General features: G+C 38.3%; 1 protein-coding gene across 2 annotated transcripts in view; it reads right to left on the bottom strand.

The window, feature by feature from the left end:
• The window catches only part of LOC136863045 (mitochondrial enolase superfamily member 1), a 197,364-nt gene that overhangs the window by 121,630 nt on the left and 48,011 nt on the right, over nt 1–27,723 (bottom strand). For both annotated transcript variants that reach the window (XM_067139367.2, XM_067139368.2), the window contains one exon: nt 25,449–25,564. In XM_067139367.2, coding sequence (XP_066995468.2) covers nt 25,449–25,564 — 116 coding nt within the window. The remainder of the gene's footprint in view (nt 1–25,448; nt 25,565–27,723) is intronic.

Below are 27,723 nucleotides of genomic sequence, written 5' to 3'. Positions count from 1 at the left end.
TTCGACTTGAGAGAAGACTTGTTTCTCACATGTACAATTCTATGTCGCATGGTTGTGTTAGCCCCTAAAGGTAATACCACAAACATGGTTTACAAAGAATTTCTGCGGTAAATGAAACTCAATTTTTGGGTGAGGTTTTATACTTTAGGAATTTTCAGTTAATGTCTTAGTACAATGCCGAGGAACGATTACTTTGATTAACTTACGAAATCCACGCGAGTGAAGCCGCAGTTAATTGCTAGTCTATATATATATAATAACTTGTCATGACTGACTGACTGACTGATTCATCATCGCCGAGCCAAAACTACTGGACATGAAGAAATGAAATTTTGGGGATACATTCATATTAAGATGTAGGTGATCGCTAAGAAAGGATTTTTGGATATTCCGTCGCTAAGGGGATGAAAAAGGGGGTGAAATTTTAAAATGAGTGTATCTTATATCTTAAAACTTTAAAAGTTTACAGATGTAAAAATTGGTATTTAGAATCTTCTTTAATTATAAGGAAACATGTATTTTTTTTGTTTTAGGAAAATCCCAAAAAGGAGGGGTGAAAAAGAGTGAAAAACGGGTTGAATGACTTTAATCAGGATACCGGTACTTATATTTCAGAAACTGAAGATAATACAGACCTGAAAATTGGTACTTTTACTCTATTGTAAAAAGAAAAAAACCATGTATTTTTTGTTTTTGGAAAATCCATTAATGGGAGGGTGAAAAGGCGGGTGAATTTTCAAAATGAGTGTATGTATATCTCAAAACTTTGAAAGTTTACAGATGTAAAAATTGGGATTTAGAATCCTCATTAAAATAAAGAAACATACTTTTTTGTTTTTGGAAAATCTCAATAGGAGGGGTGAAAAGGGCTGAAAAAGGGTTGAATGCCTTTAATGAGGATACTTATATCTCAGAAACTGAAGATATTACAGACCTGAAAATTTGGGTTTGTGATCTCCTTTAAAAATAAAGAAACATGTATTTATTTTGTTTTTGGAAAATCCAATTAATAGGGGTGAAAAGGGGGTGAAATTTTAAAATGAGCATTTCTACAGTATATCTCAAAAACTTAACATGTTACCAAAGTGAAAAATAGTATTTTTTATATCTATTGAATATAAAGAAACATGTACTTTTTGTTTCCTGAAAATCCACTTGGGTGGAGAGGTAAAAGTGACTGAAAACGAGGTTGAATTCTTTTAATTAGGATACTGATATCTCAAAAGCTGAAGATGTTACAAACGTGAAATTTGGTATTTGGAATTTCCTTTTAAAATAAAGGAATACGTATTTTTTGTTTTCGGAAATCCACTTAAAGGGAGGAGAGAAATTGAAAAATTAGTTGAATTATTTGTATGAGGATACTATTATCTCAAAAACAACAGATTTTGCAGACGTGAAAATTTGTATTTGGAATCTGCTTTAAAATTAAACAAACATGTATTCTCGGAAAATCCAAAGAAGGGGCGGGGGAGGTGAAAAATTGAAAAATTAACTGAATTAATTTTAGGAGGATACTTACATCTAATAAAAACTAAAGTTGTTACAGATGTAAAAATTGATATTTGGATCACCTTTAAAAACAAAGAAAGAGCGTTTTTTGGGAAAAATCATTTTGGGGGGCGGGGGTGAAAAGGAGTTGAATTCCTTTTATGTGGACACATATCTCAAAAACTGAAGATGTTAGAGCCATGACAATTGGTATTTAGAAGATCCTTTACTATAAAAGAGACAAGTATTTTTAACAGGAAATTCACTTAAGCAGGGGGGAGTGTAAAAGGAAGTGAAAAAAAGTGAATTTTCTTTGTGGGGATACTTATATCTCAGAACTGAAGGTAACAGATGTGAACATTGGTATTTGGAATCTCCTTTAAGGGGTTGAGACCAATTGATTTTACTGTTCATAATGCAATTATTCTGATCATAAAACTGATCATTTTTAATCTTTCCTGGGTTCGTTTTCAAGAACCATCTTTTCTTTTGGAGTACATAAAGTTAGATTACAGTAGATCCTCCTGGCATATAAATAAAAATTAAACACATTTGAAATAAACGATATGAATGACATTGACCATGCAACTGTTCACCTCTATAATGAGGTCAATAATTCATGGAAGGATATAATTTGTGTCGCCAGAAATCTCGCACACGTTCCTTCGCGCGATGATGGTGCTGGTCACATTGTCAGCAATGACAATGGCAGAGATGTATTTTAAAGCCAAGTAGCTTTCTTGCATCCTGCTGTGGGTTCCAGACCATCAATAATAATAATAAGAAGAAGAAGAAGAAGAAGAACAAGAATAACCTAAATTCAACTGATATCACACACCCTAATAATAATATTCTGGACCATCGTCAAAATGTGCAGACTGCACTGGATACGGGTCCTGACCGGGTAAGGACTACGATCACAGTCCGGCCGCGGGTTCAGTACCGCCAAACACCCAAGATGACACCACACCGCATCTCCTCAAGGATTTGATCCATACTAAAAAGCTTATAGGAAAAGATGGCAAAGATTTAGAGACCCAACTGGCCGGGTGGAATACCTGGACCTAGCCCGGGAAGTACGAAATCGATTGCAGCAAAGAAAGATTGAAAAATGGGAGGAACTTTGCCGTAATCTCTCAGAAAACAAATCAGATCACAAATTTTGGCGGATTCTCTCAGAAAACGAGTTAGGTCATGAATTTCGGCAGATTATATATAAAACATTAAGCATTCAATTATAAATTTCACTAGATATAAAATAACATGTCCTGACAGACTGACAGATTCATCATCGCCAAGACGAAACTACTGGACACAGAGAAATGCAATTTTAGGGATACATTCATATCGCAGTGTAGATGCTCACTAAGGATGGATTTTTGGATATGCCTTCGATAAGGGGGTGAAAAGTGGGGATGAATTTTTAAAAATGAGTATATCCATAAATCGAAAATTTAACAGTTTACAGATGTAAAAATTAGTATTTGAAATCTCCTGTAAAAATAAGGAAAAATGTATTTTTTTTGTTTTCAGAAAGTCCCCTTAATGGGGGTGTAAAAGGGTTGAATTCCTTTTATGAGGATACTTATATCTTCAAAAACCAAAGATGTTACTGACATGAAAATTGGTATTTGGTATCTCCTTTAAAAATAAAGAGACTTGTAATGTTGTGTTTCTGGAAAATCCAATTAACAGGGGGTGAACAGGCGTGACAAAAGGGGGTCAATTTAAAAAAAGACTATATCTACAGTATATCTCAGAAATGTAAATTTTCACAGTTGTGAAAATTGGTACTTGGAAACTCCTGTAAATATAAAGAAACACAGATAATTTAATTTTGGAAAATCCACTTAAGAGGAACTGAAAAAGAGCTGAATTTTTAAAGTGAGAATATCTACAGAATATCTCATAAACGTGTTAAGTTAAAGATGTGAAAATTGATATTTTCAATCTCTTTTAGAAATAAATAAACATGTATATTTTGTTGTTGGAAAACACGCTTGGGATGGGGAGGGGGGCAAAAATGACTGAAAAGGGGATTAAATTTTTTTTATTAGGATGGTGATATCTCAAAAACTGAATATGTTACACAGGTGAAAATTTGTATTTGGAGTCTTCCTTAAAAATAAAGATATATGTATTTCTTTGTTTTTGAAAAATCCACTTAAGGGAGGGTGAGGAAATTGAAAAATTAGTTGATGATACTTATATCTCAAAAACTAAAGATGTTGCAGGTGTGAAAATTGGCAATCGGAATCTCCTTTAAAAATAAAGAAACATCTATTCTTTCGTTTTTGGAAAATACACTTAAGGGGTGGGTGAAACAATTGAATAGTTAGTTGAATTATTATGAGGATACTTATATCTAAAAAAAACTAAAGATGTTACATAAGTGAAAATTGGTATTTGGAATCTCCTTCAGAAATAAAGAAATATATTATTTTGTTTTCAGAAAATTCACTGAAGGGAGGAGGGTGAAAGAAAGTTAATGAAATTGAATTCTTTCTATGGCGATACTTATAACTCAAAACTGAATGTTACAGATGTGAAAATTGGTATTTAGAATCTATTTTAAAAATAAAGAAACATTTTTTTGGGGGTGGGGGAATGGGAATCAACTTAATGGAAGGTGGGGAGGTAAAATGGAGTTGCATTATTTTTATGAGGATACTTATATCGCAAAAACTGAAGATGTTACAGACACGGATATTTGAATTTGGAATCTTCTTTCAAAGTACTGAAACACATATTCATTTGTTTTCGGAAAATCCACTTAAGAGGGGGGGGGGGGGGGGAGGGGGGAGTGAATTAAAAAATTAGTTGTTTTCTTTGTATGAGGGTACTTATATCTCAAAAACTAAAGATGTTACTGACATGAAATTGTTATTTGGAATCTCCTTTTAAAATAAAGAAACACAAATTATTTTGTTCTTGGAAAATTATGTAAGGGGGTGAAAAATGAGTTGAATGATTTGTATGAGAATACCTATATCTAAAAAAAAAAAAAAATAAAAAAAAAAAAAAAAAAAAAGTTGTTACAGACGTGAAAATAGGTATTTCAAATTTCCTTTGAAAATAATAAAACACATATTTTTTGTTTTCGGAAAATCGACCTTGGGAGGGGGGGGGGGGGAAGAGCGTGAAAATTAGTAAAGGAGTTGAATTCTCTTTATGAGGATACTTATATCTCAGAAACTGAAGATGTTACAGATGTGAAAGTTGGTATTTTGAAACTATTTAAAAAAAGAAATGCATATTTATTGTTTTCGGAAAGTCCAGTTAAGGGAGAGTGGGGTGGAGAGAAATGAAGAAGTTCAATTCTTTTTATGAGGATACATACATATCTCAAAAACTGAAGATGTTACAGATATGAAAACTCTTCTTTTTTATCTCCATTTTAAATAAAGAAATAAGTATTTTTTGTTTTCAGAAAATCCACTTAAGGGGTGAAAAGAATTTTAAAAGATGGTGAATTTTTAAAATGAGTACCAGTAAATCCACAGTATAGCCTATGTCAAAAATGTAACATGTTACAGTCATAAAAACTGGTATTTGAAATCTCCTTTAAAAATAAAGAAACCTGTATTTTTTGTTTTCGGAACATCCATGTAGGTGGGGTGGGGTTGGGGGAAGGACAGATAAATGGGTTGAATTATCTTTATGAGGATACTTATATCTCAAAAATTGAAGATGTTACACAAGTGGAAATAGGTAGGGGAAGTTGGGGAACAGTGAGACAAGGGGGAACAGTGAGACATTTCAAATTAACCGCTTCCAGAGAATAATTATGAAGTGATGTTTTTGTGGTAGCATTTTGAAACACACCCCATACCCATAATCCTGTTTGCAAATGGCTGCCTATCTTGCAAGTTTGCTTTCGTGATCCATTGTGTTCTTAGGGTGAGCAAAGTATATTTTCCGTGGTGTCTTCTGTAGTACATATCTCTATTCCTGACGAGAATATTTTGGAAATAATTTTCCAAATAGAAAGGGCCATCTATAGCTTTGGTTTCATGAAACATTAAATCTGTTCATGCAGGTACGTTATGGTGGATTTAGGAATACATATGACGATGGCTGATGGGGAACAGTGAGACAAGTCTTAGCGGGTAACAATGAGACAGTGTCTCACTGTTCCCCATAAACAGAGGAGTTAAATTGTAATACAACTATTATTGAATGTCGCTTCTTAAATAATCTGTAGGCAAGAATAGGTATTCTGAACGGCTTCTATTGTTGCAGATCTCAACAACATGCCGCGAAATCCAAAGAGAAAGAATCAGATAGGAACATTTTCAAGTGAGACGATGAGCACAGCTGTTGAGCAAGTTACAGCAGGGAGGAGTTTGAGATCTGTTGCAAAAGAATACAATTTGTCATTCCAGACACTGGCTAGATATGTCAAGAAAAGGAAAGATAACCCTGGGGAAATTATTCGTATGACTCCAAATTACAGAATCAATCAAATTTTCACTGATAATGAAGAGGCTAGTCTTTCATCTTATTTAATAACATGCTCTAAAATGTTTTATGGTTTGCCAATAATCGAATGTCGAAAGTTAGCTTATGAAATGGCTGTTGAAAACAAAATCAAAATGCCAAAAACGTGGGAAACCAATAGGATTGCAGGAATTGCATGGATGAGAGGATTTCTTAAACGCCATCCTGAATTATCCCTCCGTACACCAGAAGGATACAGTTTCTCAAGGGCAACCTCTTTCAATAAACATAATTGTATAATCTTCTATGACAATCTTCACATTGTCTTATCCAAGACAAATAAATTGCTGATGGAACAAGGATTTTCAACCTAGAAGAAACCAGCACAGTCACTGTCCAGAAACCACCAAAGGTGATAGCAGAAAGGAGAATCAAACAAGTCAGTAAGGTCACAAGTGGTGAGAAAGGTACACTTGTAACGACATGCTGCATTGTGAGTGCATCTGGAAATAGTCTGCCTCCTGCTATGGTATTTCCGAGGGTACATTTTAAGGAGCACACGATCACTGGTGCTCTGCCAGGTACCCTGGGATTAGCAACACCTTCGGGATGGATGAACAGTGAATTGTTCTATCATGTTATGAAACACTTTGTAAAGTATTCCCACAGCTCAAACGACAATCCTTCTCTCCTAATTTTTGATAACCACGAGAGTCATCTTTCTCTTGCAGTGCTAAATTTAGCGAAGTCCAATGGTGTAACTTTGTTGACAGTGCCACCTCATTCTACAAATAAGCTGCAACCATTAGATGTTGGTGTGTTTAAGCCTTTCGCTGTGGCTTATGATAGCGCAGTAGATTCATGGATGATGCAGCATCCAGGTAGAACTTTCTCAATCTATGATGTCACGGCGTGTGTTGGATATGCTCACCAGAAGGCATTAACTCCTAGTAACATCATGTCAGCTTTCAAGAAGTGTGGTATCTTTCCGTATGATCGAGACGTTTTCAGTGAGCTTGACTTTCTGCCTTGTTCTGTTACTGACCAGCCTCAAACTACACCAGAAAACTGCAGCAACTTGATGCCTAATCCATTTTCACCAATAAGTCTTCCTGGTCCATCTTCAAGGCCTGAACATGAAATGTGGTAGATGGAAGGATACAATCTTTTGATGACAATTCACAGCAAGAAACTCAAAGTGCATCTCCTCCACCTTCTTCTGAAAGGACTGCATTTGTAAGCCCAGAACAAATAAGAGGATACCCAAAGGCTGAGAAAAGGAAACTTAGTCAGAAAGGGCAAAAAGGAAGAAGTATGATCGCAACTGACACACCAGAGAAAAATGCAATTGAAGAACGGTGTAACAAAATGATGGCAAAGAAAACTAAACCTAGAAGAAATGAAGCCAAGAAAGTGTTAGTTCTTGATGAAGATAGCAAAGAAAAATAAATTTCTCGATTAGATGATTCTTCAGATGATGAATCTGACGAGGATGCAGGTCCACAAATCGATCCCTCGGCATTTGGAGCACTTGATGAAAGGGCGCCTTCAGTAGACGATTATGTTCTGATAGAATTCAGACAAAAGAATAATAAGCTTGATTACTACACTGGCAAGATTTTAAGCTGCAGAGATGAAAGTGGAGATTTAGAGATTAGCTTTTTAAGGAAAAATAGGGCAGGGAAATTTACTATTCCAGATGTTCTTGATGTGGCTTCCGTTTCTGAAACTGACATTAAAATGATACTACCAGTGCCAAAAATGACAGGAATAACAAAGAGACAGCAGTCTTGTTTTGCATTTCAGGTTCATTTTTCACTAATTGACATTCGTTGATGGTCGTTGATGAGTGTTTCACTGTTCCCCCGGTTGTGTCTCATTGTACCCCATCGGTGGGGAAGAGTGAGACAATGTGAGTGTCTTCAAATATATTATTATTGTAATTTGTTGATACAGATTAGGATATTTTTTCTGTAAGGTAACAAAAGAGTAACCTTTGAAGAACTGCATGTGCCATATTTGAAGTAAATAACTTAATTTGTTTTCCTTTTGTGATGATCCAAAATAAAAGTGTCTCACTGTTACCCACCCTCCCTACTTGGAATCTCTTTTGAAAATAAAGAAACAGGTTGTTTGTTTTCGACTTGAGAGAAAACTGTTTCTCTCATGTACAATTCTATGTTGCATGGTCATCTTAGCCCCAGAAGGCAATACCACAAATGTGGTTTGTGGTTTACAAAGAGTTTCTGGGATAAATGAAACTAAATTTTTCGGTGAGTTTTTATACTTTATTGATTTTTTTTTTTTTTTTTTTGCTAGGGGCTTTACGTCGCACCGACACAGATAGGTCTTATGGCGACGATGATTTATTGATTTTTGTCTTAGTACAGTACTGAGGAACGATTACTTTTAACCAATTACGAAATCCACACGAGCAAAGTCGCAGGTAACTGCTAGTTGAACATAAATATGCATGATTTAAAAGGATTTTATAAAATCTGAGGATATTCTTGTAGAAAAAACTATATCATTCTTTGTTTATTAGTGGATTTTTTTTTCAGGAATGTTATAGTGAAATAATTAGTGTTTTGACAGACTGAAAAGCTTTAAATTTAAATCAACTGAGTTTACACCAAAAAGTATGGCTTCCTTTTTAACAAACTGTATTTTAATTCTTAAGGTAGTTCAGTTTCTCTGTGATGCAGCATCAAAAAAGTGTTTGACCCCATACAGTTTGACGGTATCCAGTTCTTCAGACTATGATGGCTGAAGAGAATGACAACAGTGAAACAAGAAGTGACTTGGGACAGCAATACTTAAGTTTGTTGAATTACAGAATTCCAACAAACTGGAATTTGGAACAAAGTCCTCATTTCAAATAGCTGGACTGTATCTCAGACGGTTGAGGTGCTGGCCTTCTGACCCCAACTTGGCAGGTTCGATCCTAGCTCAGTCCGGTGGAATTTGAAGGTGCTCAAAACGTTAGCTTCGTGGCAAGTAAACGAACACCTGCGGGACTAAATTCTGGCACCTCAGCATCTCCGAAAACCTTAAAAGTAGTTAGTGGGACGTAAAGCAAATAATAAAAATAATAATAATAATAATAATAATAATAATAATAATAATAATAATAATAATAATAATAATAATAATAATAATAATAATAATAATAATAATAATAATAATAATAATAATATATTATCTCCATTAAAAATAAAGAAATAAGTATTTTTTGTTTTCAGAAAATCCACTGAAGGGGTGAAAAGAATTTAAAAAAGCTGGTGAATTTTCAAAATGAGTACCAGTATTATTATTATTATTATTATTATTATTATTATTATTATTATTATTATTATTATTATTATTATTATTATTATTTCAAATGACCACTTCTCAGCAACTTTGACATCATCTTTCCAAAGACCTCGTTGTCCCAACTGGATTGTTTTAAGAATAGCATGTACAGCTTTGTTAGCAGCCTCTTTCACTTCATCCAACTTTCTTTGACTGTGGCAATGTTATTCATGCTACAACATACCTCCTCCTCTTTGAACTGCCAACATTTAATTCTCGCTGGTCTGGTTCATACTGCATGCTTGGTTTTTGGTGACTTGATGCATAATTAGCAGACGATTGGTTGGTATTGCATTACAACAATTTTGTATGGCATACCTGCCAACTTACAAAAAGATAAATCCAAAAGATCCTAAAGTGGAGAAATTTTAACAACAAGCGCGTGTGTTGCAAAGTCTTGAGACATAGTGAAAAAGGACGGCAAGGGGGAGATTACAAACAATACTAATACAAGTCAAATACAGTACATGTTATGATCATCCCTGAAATTAAATACTTACACAAAGTGACATCTTGATGAGCGCTCATCTGTTTTCACTTAACACTGGGAACAGTTCACGCAGTACACGAACAGTGTTGGAACTACCAGGCTCGGCTTTTGGGATCGTAAATGATGTTAAGCGAGTAGTTGATGCACACTGAACATTAACAAGCATCTCATCTTTAAGGAAACCAAGTAGTGGATCCCATTACTCTAACAGCCTCTGAAGGCATCTTCTTAATGATAGCCATCTTGTGCAAATATGTTTCAGTATCTTCTTCGCTTCCTTGTTTTGAAGCTCTTCAAATTTCTTAAGGCATTCCTTCCACTTACAACTCTTTTCTAAATAACAGAAGATGTCGACTAATAGTTCATCAACTTTAACAGGAAAACTGCTTGCACCTTTCTCAGCAGTCAAGTTAATCAAATGGCATAAGCAACCCAGTACGAAGACAGATGACTGTACTTCCCTTAAAACAGCAATAACTCCATTCTTCTTTCCAATCACGACGGGAGCACTGTCAGAACAGACTGCTGCACAATTTTGAATTGGTATTTTGTAACACATTGACTGTGAAATTACCAAATTACCAATATTACGTCCCATTGAATCACCCACCAAGGCTGGGACAGACAACACTGAGCTAACTACCTTTTCCTGCTTTGCCATAAAACAGGTGACAATAGGGTAAATCTTAGCATTAATATTTTATTGCTTCCATCCATAGCTAAAGAAAATGGTTCACGTTGCATGTAACCAACAAATTCACTTCTTGAATCCATAGCCATTTCTTTCAAAATGTATGTGGTTTTCGTACGACCATAGCCATACTTTTGGCATTTTCTGAACATGGAAAGAATTTTCCTAAACAGAGCACCAGCATGATTGGCAACAGCTGATGGTATATTATGTTCAATTAAAAATTAAGTGAACAAGCATTCGGCTCTTACTATATCAAGGTCGGCTCCAGAAGAGGTAAAAAACAAATTAATTTTCTGACTGTCATTCTTAAATTTTGTATTGGAGACATGTTTAATAGATTTAATGTGATTTACTAATTCTGTTCTTCCTCTGTAAGAAACGTTTGTATCACACAAGCACATGGAACAGAATGCGATTGTTTTGCCTTTCCGTGATCATATAAGACAAGGATATTCAGCAGAATATGCCTTCCTAAAAGACTGATAATATTGTTTCTTAATTGAACTCATTATGAACACCATTAAAAATAATAAATCGCTTACAAATTCGTCACACAATTCCACGAGTTTCAGAACTACCACCAATGTTACTCACACCCACACACAAACAAAGCCTTTCAGCTGTTACGAAGTACGACGCAGTTACTAAAGTTGTTATATATAAATTCACAGACTGCTAGTTTTCACTGATTTATTTTCTTCAAAATCACAGCCTGCTACTTGTTTGGGAACATCTCAGTGAATGAAGTAGCAGTTGAGGTCGAACAGGTGACAAAAGCATGGTGATAATTGATACATTTATAGGTCGAATTTCAAACACTGCATCTGGTATTACCGCTACTATCGGAAGTCAAACAAATCCGATTTGACTGCAGAAAGCGAAAACAAGCGTGAATATTCAAAATCCATACAATAACGTTGTTCATCCGTACAACCGTAAAACACACTCAAAATCCGAAAATTTTACGGAAAAACCGGAATACTTGGCAGGTATGGTATGGTATGATTTTTGAGTCTGACAGGTCTTGAGGTCTCGATGCCTGATGAGAATGTTGTCCATGTGTGTTGCATACATGCAACTGTAGTACGTAATTAAGGTGAATCACACTTTTTGAACCTTGTGTTATCTATGACCAGATTGTGTATATCTGCATAATCAAAGATGAGCTGACTCTCATCGTCTGTTCACTGTATTCATGTCTTCCGTAAGTTGCAAAAAATGTCCTTCCTCTGGCCCATTGCGTCCACTAAGATCATCCGTGACAATAAGGTAGTCTTTAAGCAGCAAATCAGAGGATTTCTCATTGGCCACTGCTCTAAAATCATCTTTGGTCATTGCAGGTGGATCTGATTGTGGGAAGTAGACATTAAAGAAGTTGATGTATTTTTCATCTACGTTGTATATGATGCTCATCAGGTGGTCATCATATCACAGAGCTTCAGAGATAGATCCATCGAACTTCACTAATACAGTAATGTTGATAACGTTTGTAGTTCCAGAGCCAAACATATAGTTATAGTGTCCAAAGGGAAACTGTGAAATAACTTTAAAAGTAACTTGAAAATGGCAGCCAAACATTTCTGGAGTGTATCACAGAAAGTAAAAAATTTAAAATGCCAGAAATTGACCCAAAATCCCTGCCCTCTTGACAAGTGCATTAACTTCCTGCTAATAGGCTTGTTACTGCATCAGAATACCATACATGTCCTGCAGATGTCTCTACAGGCAGCCAATTCAACATTGAAACAAGCAATATATTGAACAGTCTAACAGAAATAGTTAATGGACCTTTCTGGATAGCAGGGTGGGGTTAGGATCTGAGTCTTGAGGGTGGTCATATTTTCAGATCCTTTCCCTTAGTTAACAAACAATATAAGAGAAGCTATCCTCTAAAATTATTTATAAATACAGTATGTTGAAGAATGTTAGATATGGAGGAAAAATTAACAGAGTTATGAATGGGACAAGCAATGGACCCGATGGAAGAAGTATACTGAAATCTATTCAATATAAAGGAGAATCCATTGGGAATGTTTATATTTCTGGTCACAGAATTCAGAGGAAGGGAAATATGGATAAAAGTCATGTCATTGTTGAGAAATTAGTGGTAATGGTAAATTAAGTAAGGTTTCATAAAGTACCGGTAACAGGAGTTCATGATTTTAACTAAGTAGGTACAGAGGCAAGGGAGGACCAAAACTGATTCATACTGTACAGTAATATAATTAACCTGGAGTTTAATTAAGATACTTTCTCATTGGAGGAAGGCATAAATTGCACCAGACCAGATGATACAGAGTTTGGTTTGCTAAAACTATGGAGCTATATCACAGACCAGTATCCAGAAGTGTACAAAGGAAAGCAGGGAGGCAAGCTAGTCACATGTCGACAATAGTACAGGCAGGCTGCCACTCTCCTGTCCAGGTCAAGCTTGGTCCAACTTAGGTAGGCGACAGACAACTTGCTTGTTTGCTTGCTTGCTTGTTTGCTTTCTTTCTTTCTTTCTTTCTTTCTTTCTTTCTTTCTTTCTTTCTTTCTTTCTTTCTTTCTTTCCTTCTTTCTTCTTCCAAATGTGTTACACAACTTAGCATTAAGGTCAACTTCTCCTCATACAATATCAATAAATTAAGCCTTCCTTAAATGACCTAAGAAATGCTATAAGTTGGCCAGTAATTTTCTGATCATAACCCAGCAATTCATTCAAGGGGGCCCTAGTTCTTTAAAATAGATTTCACAGCATCTATCTGGGAGTGAACTGATTGCAGCATGCCAAAATAGCTGTTTCATCAAGTGATCATGTGCTGCATGAACATTTTCTTTCACCAGGCGAGTTGGCCGTGCGGTTAGGGGTGCGCAGCTGTGAGCTTGCATCCGGGCATTCGAATCCCACTGTCGGCAGCTCTGAAGATGGTTTTCCGTGGTTTCCCATTTTCACACCAGGCAAATGCTGGGGCTGTACCTTAATTAAGGCCACAGCTGCTTCCTTCCAACTCCTAGCCCTTTCCTATCCCATCGTCACCATAAGAAGACCTATCTGTGTCGGTGCAATGTAAGCCACTAGCAAAAAAGAAAACATTTACTTTCAAAAATGATTTGCTCTGAACATGCTTCAAGACTACATTAATAGTGTAATATGAGCCATGGATGGAAGACGTTTTTATAGGTTGAAGGTCTTAACAACAACAATTTCTTAGTCTGTTTCAAATGTAAATATGTTCATGAGAAACATCAAATGATCTTCCAACTCACTGAAAATATTTGCACTAGACTTTGGGCCATAAGGGAATGACGAACACATTAATACAGAAGTATTTATTCAAATACCATTCTGCATTTATAATGTATTGTGACAGACATGCATTGTATTCACTTGAAATTATTTGTCCACATATCACTAGTTCTTGTATAGACAAAATATGAACATCATGCACTATATGAGGAAGTATTTAACAATTGCGCACTTCGTCTGCAAAGGTTGGTTCTTCCCTGGCTAATATGACTCGAGATGGTATAACATTTTTAATATCCACCGAACAATAAACCAATGTACTTTAAATTTAAAATACCTTTTCCCTCAATAGTTGCACATGGTCTTAAGTCATTGGTGCACATTTCCATGCCACAAAGTTTTTCTTACAAGTTGCTTTTACGTCGCACCAACACAGATAGGTCTTATGGCGACGATGGGGCAGGAAAGGACTAGGAATGGGAAGGAAGTAGCCATGGCCTTAATTAAGGTGCAGCCCCAGCATTTTCCTGGTGTGAAAATGGGAAACAACAGAAAACCATCTTCAGGGCTGCTGACAGTGGGGTTTGAACCCACTATCTCCCTAATACTGGATACTGGCAGCACTTACGCGACTTCAGCTATCAAGGTTGGTACCACAAAGTTTTTGCTTTTGTACTCTTTCAAAATATTTATAGACTGTGGTAAGTTTACGCCAAATTGACAGACATATCATAACTTACTTGAGGTTCCTGAATGCATGCTGAGTGGCTTTATACAAAAATTGCATGGTGATAGAAACCTGCTGGCTTATTTGATACCTGTTCATAAACACATTGAAAAACTGTCATGCTGGACACAAGCCCTCTCTCATTATAGTAAAAATTCATCACACCTTATTTATGCCTTGATTTTCTTTACAGTTATTTTGTCCATTTTCCTGCTGCTTACAACTGAGCTGCACTGAACGATGTACAGCTATATTAACATACACACCCTTGTCAAGACCAGAAGTCCAAACAGGTCCTTAGGAACTTGGGAGCCTTACGGGAACCCAGGTTTGGTTGCTACAGCTTGTAAGCTCAGTACCTATACACTCTTGCTTTGCTGATGTGCTATCTAAGCTGTTCTGTTTGTTGCGGAGTTGCTTGGGGCAAGCAAGCCAGAAGAAGAAACTGTATGATCTTAAACATAACCCTGTTCTTATGCAGGTCTTGTCTGTGAATGTGAATTAATTCTTCATGACAATATAAACTGTTACCAGCCACAAGTTTTATTCAATTATTCATCACCTGACAATGGAGCAATGTCTGTGAAATGCATAGTGCAGCAAATAATTTAATAGGATCTGTGAAGATCTGGTAAGAGTTTATATTATTTCACAAAGAATTTGTATACCTTTGCCAATATTCCATCACAGATGTTAGCAGGCATTGTGCAGAAAAATGTGCGATCACTGGTGGAGAAGGAGACATATGGAAAGCAGTATTCTTCTGAAACCACAAACTGGCTCTCATGTATAGATTTCTGTATTTGCCAAGTATCTGAGAAATGTGACAAAAGGAATAGTTTAAGTGTGTGTTTTGTAGGGTGAAAATATTAAGCAGTTCAGCTTATGTCAACATCCTTTGAGCAGGAGGACAGTACTGTACAGAAAAGTTTGAAGAACTTCAGAAAGTGTAGCATGAGAATCTGATATCACAAGACTGAAGAGTTAATGATTTGGAAGAAAACTAAGAAGACTGAATGCCAAGCTGGCATCAAACTGAATCAGGTGGGTCGTAGTGAGTACTTGGGATCTGTATATTTCTAGAATGGCAGTGTAATGACAGAAATCAAGTCAAAATTTAACAAACCTAACATATTAAGATAATTAACTGATAATGCCATATTTGATACAGTGATAGATGTTCAAAAAAATCTTAGATAAAAATAAATTAGCAGTAGGGCTACTCATAGATCTTAAAAAAAGCATTTGACCTGGTTAAGGGTTAAGCATACAAATGGTTCCAAAATTATGTATCAAACCGAAAACAATATGTGATGATTATGATACTAAAAGTTCTAAACAACGAACTAAGACAGGAGTACCACAGGGCTCAGTATTAGGTCGTATTCTATTTTTGATTTAAGTTAATGACACACAATCTTTAACACTAAAGGGAAGATGTAAATCATTTGCCGATGATACCTTAATAACTTATAAAGGACTAAGTGAAATACAAATTATTGAAGATATAAATTATGAATTGAAAAAGTTTACCTAAAAAAATTATCATAAATGTGGCAAACAAAAAACAGCCCATAAGATCACAGCGGTCAACACTCTTACCCTACAGAACCAAGTAATAGAGAGAGACAACTCAGCTATATATCTTGGTAAAGTATTAGACTCAACACTTTCCTGGAAAAAACATATTTATTATGTAATCAGCAAAATTACGCCTTTGATAGGAATAATGTACAGATTAAGATACAGTAATTTCTCTCACCAACAATTGAAGCGTATACAGAAAAATATATCCAAACACCAAGAAGGGGTTGTGCTACATTAATGAATGTTGGTAGGCGTGTTTATACACCTGAAAGATGACGTTGATTCAAATTTCCCGCAAATTGCATTTGCATGGCACTAGCAGCGGCCCCATGATGTTGCATATCAGGTTTGTTTTAAATAAGGACTGTACTATGCGAGAGCGTTAGTTACCTGTGAGATTGGATGGAGTGACTGTGAATGGGACAACAATGCCTTTATGATGACGAAGAGGCCAATATCAACAGCTAACTATGGTTGAACGAGGCCATATAATAGGGCTACATTAAGGTGGATTTTCCTTCTGCGCTATTGCAGAACGACTTGGCAGGAATGTCTCCACTGTGCATGCGTGCTGGCAGCAGTGGTCATGAGAAGGTATGCTCGCAAGAAGACTGGGCTCCAGACGTCCCCGTGGTACCACCGAGAGGGAGGACAGCCGTATTCAGCGTATGGCCGTGGCGCAGCGGACTGTGTCTGCAGCAGCAATTCGAGTGGCAGTTGGCACCGCGGTGATGCAACGAACTGTTTGAAATTGGTTACTTGAAGGACAGCTCCGAGTCAGGGACCCTGTGGTGTGCATTTCACTTACCCCAAACCACTGCCGTCTGAGACTTCAGTGGTGTCCAGCAAGAGCTCATTGGAAGATGGAGTGAAGGTCCGTTGTGTTTTCCAATGGAAGGTGGTTCTGCCTTGATGCCAGTGATGGCCGTGTGTTGGTTAGAAAGAGGTCAGGTGAGCGCCTGCTTTTCACCTGTCTGTAGCATCGATACACGGGACCTAGACCGGGAGTTCTGGTATGGGGAGCAATTTCTTACGACAGCAGGAGCACTCTCGTGGTTATCCCATGCACCCTGACTGCAGATGTGTACGTCTGTCTAGTGATTCGACCTGTTGTGCTGCCATTCATGAACAGCATTCCCGGGAGTGTTTTCCAATTGGATAATGCATGCCCCCATGCCGCTGTTGTAACCCAACGTGCTCTACAGAGTGTCGACATGTTGCCTTGGCCTGCTCAATCCCCAATCGAGCACGTATGAGCATCATTTGACGACAACTCCAGCGTCATCCACAACTGGCATTAACCGTCCCTGTATTGGCCAACCATGTGCAAGTAGCATGGAACTTCATTCCACAAGCTGACGTCTGGCACCTGTATGTCACAATGCTTGCATGTGTGCATGCCTGCATTCAACAGTCAGGCAATTACACCGGTTATTAATGGACCAGCACGGCACATTTGCGATGGCTTTTCTCATGTGGATATTAACCTGTAGTCGTGTACCTTTAATCAATTAAATATGTTACCTTGACAAATATACTGCCAAAATTTCCATATTCTACATTCCTTATTTCATGGTGTTTGGACCTTTTTTTTTCAACAGTGTATATTATCCAATGATACACCCACATTTAACATACATAACCTTCATTTGTGGAAGATGTAGGAAAGATTATGTTAATAATTTGGAAATCCTACCAAAAAGAGCCATCAAAGTCATGTATGGATTCCCCTTCTTCAAACCATCACATGAAGTTTTTTCAGAGTCAAATATTCTGCCATTCCATAAGCAAATTGCATTTTCATCAACAGTCTTGATTCTATGCCTTTCACTCCATACTTTACTGAATTAAAGTGAGAGGGATATATCCCTAATGATCCTGTAGTTTCATATCTATGAATTTCACTAAAGTGGGAGAAGTTAACGGCAGAGTGGGTTAATTTCCTGTCTAGCTTATTCATAAACACTGTTTAAGGAATATTATGTATTGCCTCCTGTTATAAAGAACTGTAAATTGGTTAAATGTTTTAGGAAAGGACTGAAGGAATATTACTCCTGAACAGATATCTTAATATAACTTCTGTATAACTTACTTTAATTAGTACATGGATATATTGTCCATATTTAATATCTTATAGCCATGCAATATCTGAATATCATTCTGAAAAACTATGATGCTAACACGTTAAAAACTATATTTTATTTATCCAAAAATGTACATGTCATTTTAGTGGCAAAGCTATAATATCTGTAATGTTATTATTGTGTCACAGTAACAAAAGTATCCATATACTGTCTCTATCATGAACCATAGGCTCACAGGACCTTTTGTCACCAATATATACATAAATAAATAAGAACACAGGGCTGATGATCAAGTTTTTTCTGGCCATTTAAATGAATCAATAACAGCAAGAAAGTTAACATGATAATTTACAATTGCAACCAATGGCATTTTGTACGAAGGAAGTGAAGTCACAGACCAAGTTTTTCTCACATCATTCAGGTTTCTGCTTGAAATTCCTCTGTGGGGGGGTGGGGGTGGTGGTGATAGCTTGGTAAACTTATGAATAAGATAGACGTAATAGATATGAAAGTAATGAAAATGGACGCTAACAAAAACAGGTGGGAATATTGGCAGTAGAGTCAATCAAATCAAATCAATACTGATCTGCATTTAGGGCAGTCGCCCAGGTGGCAGATTCCCTATCTGTTGCTTTCCTATCCTTTTCCTAAATGATTTCAAAGAAATTGGAAATTTATTGAACATCTACCTTGGTAAGTTATTCCAGTCCCTAACTCCCCTTCCTATAAATGAATATTTGCCCCAGTTTGTCCTCTTGAATTCCAACTTTATCCTCATATTGTGATCTTTCCCACTTTTATAAACGCCATTCAAACTTATTCGCTACTAATGTCATTCCACACCATCTCTCCGCTGACAGCTCGGAACATACCACTGAGTCGAGCAGCTCTTCTTCTTTCTCTCAATTCTTCCCAACCCAAACATTGTAACATTTTTGTAACGCTACTCTTTTGTTGGAAATCACCCAGAACAAATCGAGCTGCTTTTCTTTGGATTTTTTCCAGTTCTTGAATCAGGTAATCCTGGTGAGGGTCCCATACACTGGAACCATACTCTAGTTGGGGTCTTACCAGAGACTTATATGCCCTCTCCTTTACATCCTTACTACAACCCCTAAACACCCTCATAACCATGTGCAGAGATCTGTACCCTTTATTTACAATCCCATTTATGTGATTACTACAATGAAGATCTTTCCTTATATTAACACCTAGATACCTACAATGATCCCCAAAAGGAACTTTCACCCCATCAACGCAGTAATTAAAACTGAGAGGACTTTTCCTATTTGTGAAACTCACAACCTGACTTTTAACCCCGTTTATCAACATACCATTGCCTGCTGTCCATCTCACAACATTTTCGAGGTCACGTTGCAGTTGCTCACAATCTTGTAACTTATTTATCACTCTATACAGAATAACATCATCCGCAAAAAGCCTTACCACCGATTACACTCCTTTACTCATATCATTTATACACTGACTGACAGTGACAATGCAACACCAAGGAGGAGTGGTTCGAAAGGGATGAAAGTTGGGGGAAAAACAGAGACGGCACGGATGAATAATTGATGTTTATTTCAAACCGATATGCAGGTTACACAATGCGCACGGCATCAACTCAGTAGGATGTAGGACCACAGCGAGCGGCGATGCACGCAGAAACACGTCGAGGTACAGAGTCAATAAGAGTGCGGATGGTGTCCTGAGGGATGGTTCTCCATTCTCTGTCAACCAATTGCCACAGTTGGTCGTCCGTACGAGGCTGGGGCGGAGTTTGCAAACGGCGTCCAATGAGATCCCACACGTGTTCGATTGGTGAGAGATCCGGAGAGTACGCTGGCCACGGAAGCATCTGTACACCTCGTAGAGCCTGTTGGGAGATGCGAGCAGTGTGTGGGTAGGCATTATCCTGCTGAAACAGAGCACTGGGCAGCCCCTGATGGTACGGGAGTGCCACCGGCCGCAGCACATGCTGCACGTAGCGGTGGGCATTTAACGTGCCTTGAATACGCACTAGAGGTGACGTGGAATCATACGCAATAGCGCCCCAAACCATGATGCCGCGTTGTCTAGCGGTAGGACGCTCCACAGTTACTGCCGGATTTGACCTATCTCCACGCCGACGCCACACACGTCTGCGGTGACTATCACTGACAGAACAGAAGCGTGACTCATCGGAGAACACGACGTTCCGCCATTCCCTCATCCAAGTCGCTCTAGCCCGGAACCATGCCAGGCGTGCACGTCTATGCTGTGGAGTCAATGGTAGTCTTCTGAGCGGACTCCGGGAGTGCAGGCCTCCTTCAACCAATCGACGGGAAATTGTTCTGGTCGATATTGGAACAGCCAGGGTGTCTTGCACATGCTGAAGAATGGCGGTTGACGTGGCGTGCGGGGCTGCCACTGCTTGGCGGCGGATGCGCCGATCCTCGCGTGCTGACATCACTCGGGCTGCGCCTGGACCCCTCGCACGTGCCACATGTCCCTGCGCCAACCATCTTCGCCACAGGCGCTGCACCGTGGACACATCCCTATGGGTATCGGCTGCGATTTGACGAAGCGACCAACCTGCCCTTCTCAGCCCGATCACCATACCCCTCGTAAAGTCGTCTGTCTGCTGGAAATGCCTCCGTTGACGGCGGCCTGGCATTCTTAGCTATACACGACAACACGTTCTACAATGACTGTCGGCTGAGAAATCACGGTACGAAGTGGGCCATTCGCCAACGCCGTGTCCCATTTATCGTTCGCTACGAGCGCAGCACAGCGGCGCATTTCACATCATGAGCATACCTCAGTGACGTCAGTCTACCCTGCAATTGGCATAAAGTTCTGACCACTCCTTCTTGGTGTTGCATTTGCTCTGTCAGTCAGTGTATATATAAGAAAACATAAAGGTCCGATAATACTGCCTTGAGGAATTCCCCTCTTAATTATTACAGGGTCAGATAAAGCTTCACCTACTCTAATTCTCTGAGATCTATTTTCCAGAAATATAGCAACCCATTCAGTCACTCTTTTGTCTAGTCCAATTGCACTCATTTTTGCCAGTAGTCTCCCATGATCCACCCTATCAAATGCTTTAGACAGGTCAATCGCGACACAGTCCATTTGACCTCCACAATCCAAGATATCTGCTATATCTTGCTGGAATCCTACAAGTTGAGCTTCAGTGGAATAACCTTTCCTAAAACCGAATTTCCTTCTATCGAACCAGTTATTAATTTCACAAACATGTCTAATATAATCAGAAAGAATGCCTTCCCAAAGCTTACATACAATGCATGTCAAACTTACTGGCCTGTAATTTTCAGCTTTATGTCTATCACCCTTTCCTTTATACACAGGGGCTACTATAGCAACTCTCCATTCATCTGGTATAGCACCTCCGACCAAACAATAATCAAATAAGTACTTCAGATATGGTACTATATCCCAACCCATTGTCTTAAGTACCGGTATATCCCCAGAAATCTGATCAATTCCAGCCGCTTTTCTAGTTTTCAACTTTTGTATCTTATTGTAAATGTCATTGTTATCATATGTAAATTTTATTACTTCTTTGGCCTTAGTCTCCTCCTCTATCTGGACATTATCCTTGTAACCAACAATCTTTACATACTGCTGACTGAATACTTCTGCCTTTTGAAGATTCTCACATACACACTCCCCTTGTTCATTAATTATTCCTGGAATGTCCTTCTTGGAACCTGTTTCTGCCTTAAAATACCTATACATACCCTTCCATTTTTCACTAAAATTCGTATGACTGCCAATTATGCTTGCCATCATGTTATCCTTAGTTGCCTTCTCTGCTAGATTCAATTTTCTAGTAAGTTCCTTCAATTTCTCCTTACTTCCACAGCCATTTCTAACTCTATTTCTTTCCAGTCTGCACCTCCTTCTTAGTCTCTTTACTTCTCTATTATAATAAGGTGGGTCTTTACCATTCCTTACCACCGTTAATGGTACAAACCTGTTTTCGCATTTCTGAACAATTTCTTTAAACCCATTCCAGAGTCTGTTTACATTTTTAGTTACCGTTTTCCACCGATCATAGTTACTTTTTAGAAACTGCCTCATGCCTGCTTTATCAGCTATATGGTACTGCCTAACAGTCCTACTTTTAAGACCTTCCTTTCTATCACATTTATTTTTAACTACCACAAAAACAGCTTCATGATCACTAATACCATCTATTACTTCAGTTTCCCTATAGAGCTCATCTGGTTTTATCAGCACGACATCCAGGATATTTTTCCCTCTGGTTGGTTCCATCACTTTCTGAATCAGCTGTCCTTCCCATATTAACTTATTTGCCATTTGTTGGTCATGCTTCCTGTCGTTCGCATTTCCTTCCCAATTGACATCTGGCAAATTCAGATCTCCCGCTACAATCACATTTCTTTCCATGTCATTTCCCACATAGCTGACTATCCTATCAAATAATTCCGAATCCGCGTCAGTGCTACCCTTTCCCGATCTGTACACTCCAAATATATCAAGTTTCCTATTATCTTTAGAAATGAGCCTTACACCTAGAATTTCATGTGTCTCATCTTTAACTTTTTCGTAGCTTACAAATTCTTCTTTCACCAGAATGAACACTCCCCCTCCCACCCTTCCTATCCTGTCTCTACGATACACACTCCAGTGCCGTGAGAAAATTTCTGCATCCATTATATCATTTCTCAGCCATGATTCAACTCCTATTACAATATCTGGTAAATATATATCTATTAAATTACTTAATTCTATTCCTTTCTTTACAATACTTCTACAGTTCAACACTTACAATTTTATGTCATCCCTACTTGATTTCCAGTTCCCTGTTCCCTTATCACCGCTCCCTAGGCCATCCCGTTTCCCTGAATGTACCTCCCTATTACCCTTCCAAACAAATTTCCTAACTTATACGTACCACTGCGGTTTAAATGAAGGCCATCTGAACGCAGATCGCTATCTCCTACCCACCCATTAGGATCTAGAAATTTCACTCCCAGTTTCCCACATACCCACTCCATAGTCTCATTTAAATCCCCAATCACCCTCCAGTCAGTATCCCTTCTACACAGTATTCCACTAATAACAATCTCCGCTTTCTTAAACTTCACCCGTGCTGCATTTACCAGATCCCGCACATCTCCAACTATGTTGGTACTTATATCAGCTTGCCTTACGTTGTTGGTACCAACGTGAAACACTACTACCTTCTCCTTCCCCTCCTCCCTCTCTTCTACTTTCCTCAACATCTGCCTCAACCTAATTCCTGGATAACCCTCTACCCTGGTACCCTTTCCTCCACACACTTTCCCCATGTGTCTAACGATGGATTGTCCCATGACCAGAGCCTCAACCCTATCCACATCGTTTGATCCCCTCCCCTCCTGGTCAGCCCTATCTTTCCTGATAGCTGCAGAAGCTACTTCCTCCTCCCTTTTATCCTTCCCATGACCCTGTTCCACCTGTCTTTTCCTATCCTCTACTCTATATTTTCCTTTCCTAGATTTTCCCTTCCTCCTACTTCCACACATCTCAGCAACAGTGCCCTGTCCCTCATCTTCCCTCTGTTGTTCTACCTGGAGTGACTCGTACCAATTTCGCACAGACACCTGTCCTGAATTCTGATCCTGAATAGAGCCCTTAGCCTGCAATCTCCTTCCCCTTAGAACATTACACCACCTGTCTTCTACAACTCCTCCCTTTCCTTCCCCTCCCTCTTGTACACCTACTGTAACCTGTACATTGTTTGAGGGAGTCCTATCTTCCTTCCTGTCTTCTGTGAGAATCCTAAATATCTCCCTCAAACTTTCCAACTCCTCCCTCATACCCCTCAATGCATCGCCACACCCACAGTAAGTACACTCGCGCTCCTTAGCCATTCTTTACGGGGGGGGGGAAATGAAATTAAAAATAAAATAACTTATTTGCAAAAAATAAATGAGCGGAGGGATATATTGTCTGGGATAGTACACAACAATAAGGTAATTAATAGGCCTACACGACTACACTACAATACTACTTAATCGTGCTCAATTTTTTTATCCTACAACCCCTGACAGGATAAAAACTGCTGTTAATTACTGAATATCGAAAGTAATAGCCTACACAAGAACTACACAATTCCAAACTGCAATTAAGCCTATTCTAATTACAACAACAGTATTTTAGTAAGAGTTTCTACGGATACCTCTACTACACCAGTACTACACAAATATTTTACAATAATAAAATAATCACACTAAATTCTAATAGGATATTACTCATATACTACTGTGCAGTACACTACAGTAATTTTAAACTACTTTCAGACGTATCCTAATTACAATACCGATACCGTACCGTATGTCACTAAACTAAGCACAACAGAAATGAAATTTGCAAGAACTACTAAAAGCTAAAAGCTTAGACAAATTATTATTAGTATTACGGTCTAATAGATACACACGAAAAATAACACACGAATATAGCAGGCAAGATACGGCACTATCTAAATGTACTGTATCTATACTACAATGTATCTACACTACACTGCGTTTGGTTAAATGCTTAAGTATCAAAAGGATTGCCATACACGAAGAAAAACAGGAATATAACTGGCAAGATACTATCTAATATAGTATACCGTATCTTCACTACAATTCTACAATTCTACTGAAATGTGGTTATGTGATTATTACAGCTGGTGGATTACTATTATTTTCCCTACTCCACGGGACGGAGAATTAAAGTGTCCTTAATTAGGCCTACTGAAAAATACGAGGTCGTCTACAGTAATTTCTCAAATATTTCTATCAAAACTACTACTACTACTCCAGGGTACTTCTAACAATGACACAACAGAATTTGCTCATTTGGTAAGAGGATCAGAGAGAGACCAAAGTGGTATTGAATGATTTAAAGATAAATAATGTGTAGCCTTCAGAGAGGCCTGGTACAGGTCTTTTGAGTTGATTCCCATGGGCGACCTCCGCTTCTATAGGGATGGGTCCTACCTAAGGTGAAATGTAATGTACAAGACGGCACAAATATCTGGTCCTCAAGCCAAAACCAGTTAGCCATGGAGGCAAGTGATTTAAACATAAGAGACATAAGTGCACGATATGCCATAGTGTTATGTGCAAAATAGAGAAATAAGTAGGAGTTCGTCCATTTATGGAGACCGTTACTCTGAACACTGGGAGATACTAAAGTCTAGAATGAAAATGTGTTTATGTATAATAGATGTACATTAGTGAATACTCAAATTTGTTCAACACAAATTATAATTTACATGATCATTAAAAATTTAGGCAGAGGGATTAATCTGACATAATCTGAAATAATTTGATGATGAACTAACTTACCCAACGTAACTGTGATTCACTAGTTAGCTGCCGCCAAAAGGCACCAAAGTTACGAAATATGTCACCAGCATCTTTGTCAACCACCAGGTATGCCATAGACTTCACTGCCTGAACCACTGAAAAACAGTTGTTGCATCATGAAATATAATTTGTATGAATTTCCTACCTTATAGCAGAGAATGGCTTAATTTACATGGTTGTCCAAAAGGATGTTACCACTTACATGGTACTACATGATCTTACATTTTATATTTTTTTCTTTTATTGTAGACAAAATATGGCCACCTGACTTACTTTGGAAAAGAGAAGGTAGGTAGCAGCAGCTTGGATGGAAGTGTTTGAGCCACCCTCAATAATACGAAATAATTTAACAAATGGTTTGAGAAGGACCCTCCAAGCCATCTACCTATCCGTCGACTGCATGAGAAATTTGTACGCACCGGGTCTGCGACCAATGGCTTTAAAGGAAAGAGTGTAAGTCCAAGAGGTATTCAAACAGACAATAACATCATAATGTTCAAGGCACACTGATTAGGAACCCAGGAAAGTCAAGTACAAGATTAGCATTGGAAACTGGCACTGCACAAGACACGTGACTTAAGAATTCTCCACCTTGATCTGGGAATGAAGCCGTACTACATTCAGATTATACAAGCCCTTTCTGACGCTGATGTACGAGCTGCAAAGGTGTCCGACTCACTGGCTGAATGGTCAGCGTTGAGACCTTCGGTTCAGAGGGTCCCAGGTTCGATTCCCGGCCGGATCGGGGATTTTAATTGTGTTTGATTAATTCTTCTTGCTCGGCGACTGGGTCTTTGTGTTTGTTCCAACACTTTCCTCTTCATATTCAGACAACACACCACACTACCAACCACCACAGAAACATGCAATAGTGATTACATCCTACAATATAAGGTTGGTGTCAGGAAGGGCATCCAGCCTTAAAACGGGGCCAAATCCACATATCCACATATGCAACACAGTTCCCACCTGCGACCCCACAGGTGTGGGGAAAAATGGTAGAAGAAGAAGTACGAGCTGCAAAGGTCTTTTTAGAGATGATGCACATAGACCCTAATGTTGTGTTCTTTATGTCAGATGAAGCCACATTTAATATCAGCGGTAATGTGAATAAGCACAATTCCACCATTTGTAGTACAGACTATCCCCATGCAGTAAGAGACCACACTCGGTCCTCTCCGAAAGTTAACGTATGGTGTGGTATTTCAAAGTTTGGAGAACTTGGTCTATATTTTTGTAATGATCAGACTGCAACAGGAGATGTTTACCTAGATACGTTGCGCCGGTATGTTGTTGATAATCTTCCCCTCCGGATCTCAGCATCAGGTTACTTCCAGCAAGATGGTGCACCACCACATTTTCTGAATGAAACATTTGGTGAACGCTGGATTGGAAGAGGTGGACCGGTGGCTTGACCAGCACGGTCATCGGATTTAATGCCATGTGATTTCTGGCTATGGGGAATGATGAAAGAACACGTGTATGCTACAAGACCTACTGATGTTAATGACTTTAAAGAATGCATAACAACAGTTATCCACTCTATACGTATGGCAATGTGTGAACGAGCAATGGACTGTATGCTGCAAAGACTTTATGCATGCGTTGAGAACAAAGAAGCACAGGTTGAAGGAGTGTACTAGCTTCATTTGGAATTGTGTACATAGTGTGTTGTTACGTTATTCACATAAAACTCAGTCCCATATAAGTGGTAACATCTTTTTGCTTTTTTTTTTTTTTTGCTTGTTGTTTTAAGGGGCCTAACATCTAGGTCATTGGCCCCTGATGATACAAAATGAAATGACAAAACAAAAGTTTTAAATTATCCACTGACCAAAATAAAAAAGGCATGAAGAATGAATGAATGGACATGAATCCAAATCAATCAGTGGATCCTACCCAAAAACTACCATAAAGAAACAGCATTACCGACCAAGGGACCACTTCCAAAGCACAATCCTGATGATGATGATGATGTTGATGATGATGATGATGCTTGTTGTCTAAAGGGGTCTAAAGGGGTCCAAAATCCAGGTCAACGCCCCCTCATAATAGTACTTATTGATAGTACAGTAGAACCATGGTATTTGTCATGTTGGGGTACTAATCAAAAGTAGCGTCGACTCAGGGTGTTCCACATATGATGGTACTACTTAAAAGTATTGGACGTCGTACATGTAACGCAGACCTATGGTGTTTCTCACATAATGGCGCCACACATAGGCAACGCAAACCGATGGTGTTCCTCACTTAG

The sequence above is a fragment of the Anabrus simplex genome, chromosome 2 (assembly GCF_040414725.1).
Source record: "Anabrus simplex isolate iqAnaSimp1 chromosome 2, ASM4041472v1, whole genome shotgun sequence".
NCBI lineage: Eukaryota > Metazoa > Arthropoda > Insecta > Orthoptera > Tettigoniidae > Anabrus > Anabrus simplex.
The sequence above is the reverse complement of the archived record's forward strand: the minus strand, read 5'-3'. Positions and strand labels throughout refer to the sequence as shown.